Genomic DNA, 2,968 nt, shown 5'->3' with positions numbered 1-2,968 from the left:
AAGCTGATGAGGGAGAGGGACTTGATCGGGGGAGGGGGAGGGAAATGGGAGGCGGTGGCAGGGAGGAGGCAGAAATCCTTAATAAATAAATAAACTAAAAAAAAAATAAAAGCCTCATTCTGAATTTCATTTACATGGAGAGAGAGGACTTTGCTTTGGGCAGGATGTCAGCAGAGACTCAGTGCCTTCCCCTCAGATCCTTATTACAACCACAGATAGCACTTCAGGATGGGTCCGTTTGTGCTCTCCAAATGAGCACAGCATCCAAGAACTGAAGTAATTAAAAAAAAAACAAAGACTCTCTAATTGGAAAGGTACCTCTTAGGGGGTCACAAAGTTCTTGGGATGTTTTTTAAATACATGTAAGAAGCCTAAGACAGAAGTTTCTGAGAAACTTGAAAAGACACAGATCCCAGTAGGCCCTTTGATAGATATCCTGGAATCTGTTTGTGGGCTACCCGTGGATTTGGGGGTGCTGCGTTGCTACAGACCAAGTGAAGCTGCTATAGAGTTCTAGTAACAAAATATCTTGCCCATTTCTCTGTCATCCATAAATTTCCCACCTAGAATATCAATTTACATTTCAGTCAAAGGTTTTCTTCTTTGTAGTTTGGTAAACTGTCAGAGTTGCTTAAAAGCCTACAGAAATCCCTTTCTATAATGTATCATACAGCTGCTGCTGCGATTCCTGTTCTCATATTTCTGCATTATGAAGAGATAAATTTACCTTTTCAAAGAGCAGAACAGCATGGGTTGTTGACTCACAAACCACAAGGCCGCCATGTTAGCATCACTTCCCACAACATTTGAGTTGGAAACTTGGACATAACATCAAAAAGAGAAAAAACTAAGGATGTGTCTGGACATGACATGCTTACTTTTCTTCTACCTCTGAATCCTCTTTTTAACCTCTAAGTTCTTAGTGCTCTAGCTTCTGCACCCCTAACCAGTGCAGTCTTGGAAGGAGAAAATGCTTTGCAATCTCTCTGGAAGAACAGTAGTCTACGAAATGCCCTTGACACTCATGATGTGTTTTTCTGCTGACACAGCTGCCCAACACCAGGATGTGATGGAAGTGGCCATGTCACAGGCAACTATGCATCTCACCGCAGGTACCAAATGTCCTTGTATGTGTTCAGGTTTTCATCATCTTGGTCAGTTTCATGTCACCTATTAGAATAGCAAGCAGCTTTCTGGATTAGGAAATGGAGAGTGGGTGAGTTGGATTAGGGGATTATTTTATTTTTCAGAGATTTAGATATGGTACATAGAAGTCATGACTCTTGTTCAAAAGAGCAATCTGGTCCTCGTTACAAACCAACTCGGGGCTCATGGCAGGCTCTTGCCCCAGCTAGCATTGAACAAAGAAAGCACAGGGCCCTCTCACTAGTGGAAGTGGCATCTCTGATCCTGAATAAATAAATAAAGGTGCTGGTTTGGCTGAGCAGGGTGAGGGGCTCTCTCTTTTGTTTCTTGCTAATGGCATTTACTGTCCCTTAGCCAGTGGCTCAAAGCTGAAGCTCTTGTAACTCACTGGTGCCGCAGTGAGGGTGGATTGCTGGTCATTGCTGATTACAACAAATAACTGAAATACCCATGAGTCCATGTTCATTAACAGTAAAACCAGACCCAGTTCCAGATAATTCTTTTCAGCTCCTCGCCACCCAGAACTGGATGTATATCACAAACCCAGGACACCCGTGAGTCAATTCACCCATGTCAACGCTACACCTCTTTTCTTCCTCTCCCCTCTATAGTGTGTCCGGATGTCCTCTAGCAGATAAGACTCTTAAGTCCCTCATGGCTGCCAACTCTCAGGAGCTTAAGTAAGTGTTGGGAGGCATGTCCTCTGTGCCCTTCTTCACCCTGGTAGAGCCCTTGTTGTTCAGTGTCCATATTTCCTTGCCAAGGGCACAGAAAATGGTACCTGGCTGAGTAATAGCAAACAAACAAACAAACAAACAAAAAACTTGTCAAAATTTGAAAGGGCTGAAGCTCAGCCCTTAGACTTTGCCTGGGTTGACTTGGGAGGGACTAGGGGAATGGAAGTCATAATTGTGTTTTACACTGATTTGTAACAAATAGCTTGCAAACACAATCCTTTTGCTCTTAATTTCAGAATTTATTTGCTAAACCAGTGACGGTGTAACAAAACATTTTCAGCGTCAATTTTAAGAAAGCATAAGAATTTAAAATCTCCTAACCGCTTTTCCCTTTTGGTAAACATTGTCCTGGCTCATTTCTACTCTGTTTATGGTCTCTAGGTTACATAGATATTAACACTTAGCTGTGGATTTTATGTTTCCTGCTCTTCTTTTATTCCAAATTTGTCATTTGATGTATTATATAAAAATATTCATATTAAATATCCTATAACTTCATATTCAAATCTGCCTTACAGTCTTCATAATAAGCAACATAAAATATTTTATACCAAAAATAATGAGAGGCTGGAAATAAGCAACTATGTTTCTCCTTTTCAAAGTGTTAAAGGACAATTTATTGTATCAAGGTAGAGCCTTGAATATTGATAACTACTTTTGCAAGCTGAACTGTAGGGTGGTTTGGGGATCAGTAGTCAATGGGCTGAAATGCAAGGTACACCCTAATATCCTCCCCAGTCTCAGTGTCTCTCTCCACTGCCACATCCCAATTACAGTGGTCACTTCACATCCTCTACTGCCACATCCCAATTACAGCGGTCACTTCACATCCTCTAAATTTCATTCGAAAAAACCAGAGAGACACTGGAAGCATTTGGATCAAGAGGGCCTATTGCAATGCCCAGTAATTAAATGTTTCATATAGCCACATAATAAATAATTTATCTATTTACCCATACAAGAAAACATATATTTAGCCGGGCGGTGGTGGCGCACGTCTGTAATCCCAGCACTCGGGAGGCAGAGGCAGGCGGATCTCTGTGAGTTCGAGACCAGCCTGGTCTACAGAGTGAGTTCCAGGACAG

At 41.8% G+C, this 2,968-nt stretch overlaps 1 protein-coding gene across 4 annotated transcripts in view; it reads left to right on the top strand.

Annotated features, from left to right (window-relative positions):
• Positions 1 to 2,968, top strand: part of St18 (ST18, C2H2C-type zinc finger) — a 123,274-nt gene that overhangs the window by 105,987 nt on the left and 14,319 nt on the right. For all 4 annotated transcript variants that reach the window (XM_026786744.1, XM_013351942.2, XM_026786742.1 and 1 more), the window contains 2 exons: positions 1,050 to 1,112; positions 1,758 to 1,826. In XM_026786744.1, coding sequence (XP_026642545.1) covers positions 1,050 to 1,112; positions 1,758 to 1,826 — 132 coding nt within the window. The remainder of the gene's footprint in view (positions 1 to 1,049; positions 1,113 to 1,757; positions 1,827 to 2,968) is intronic.

Source organism: Microtus ochrogaster, linkage group LG5, assembly GCF_000317375.1.
Source record: "Microtus ochrogaster isolate Prairie Vole_2 linkage group LG5, MicOch1.0, whole genome shotgun sequence".
In the NCBI taxonomy this organism is placed as follows: Eukaryota; Metazoa; Chordata; class Mammalia; order Rodentia; family Cricetidae; genus Microtus; species Microtus ochrogaster.
Note: the sequence above shows the minus strand (reverse complement) of the source record. Positions and strands in the feature narration are given on the sequence as shown.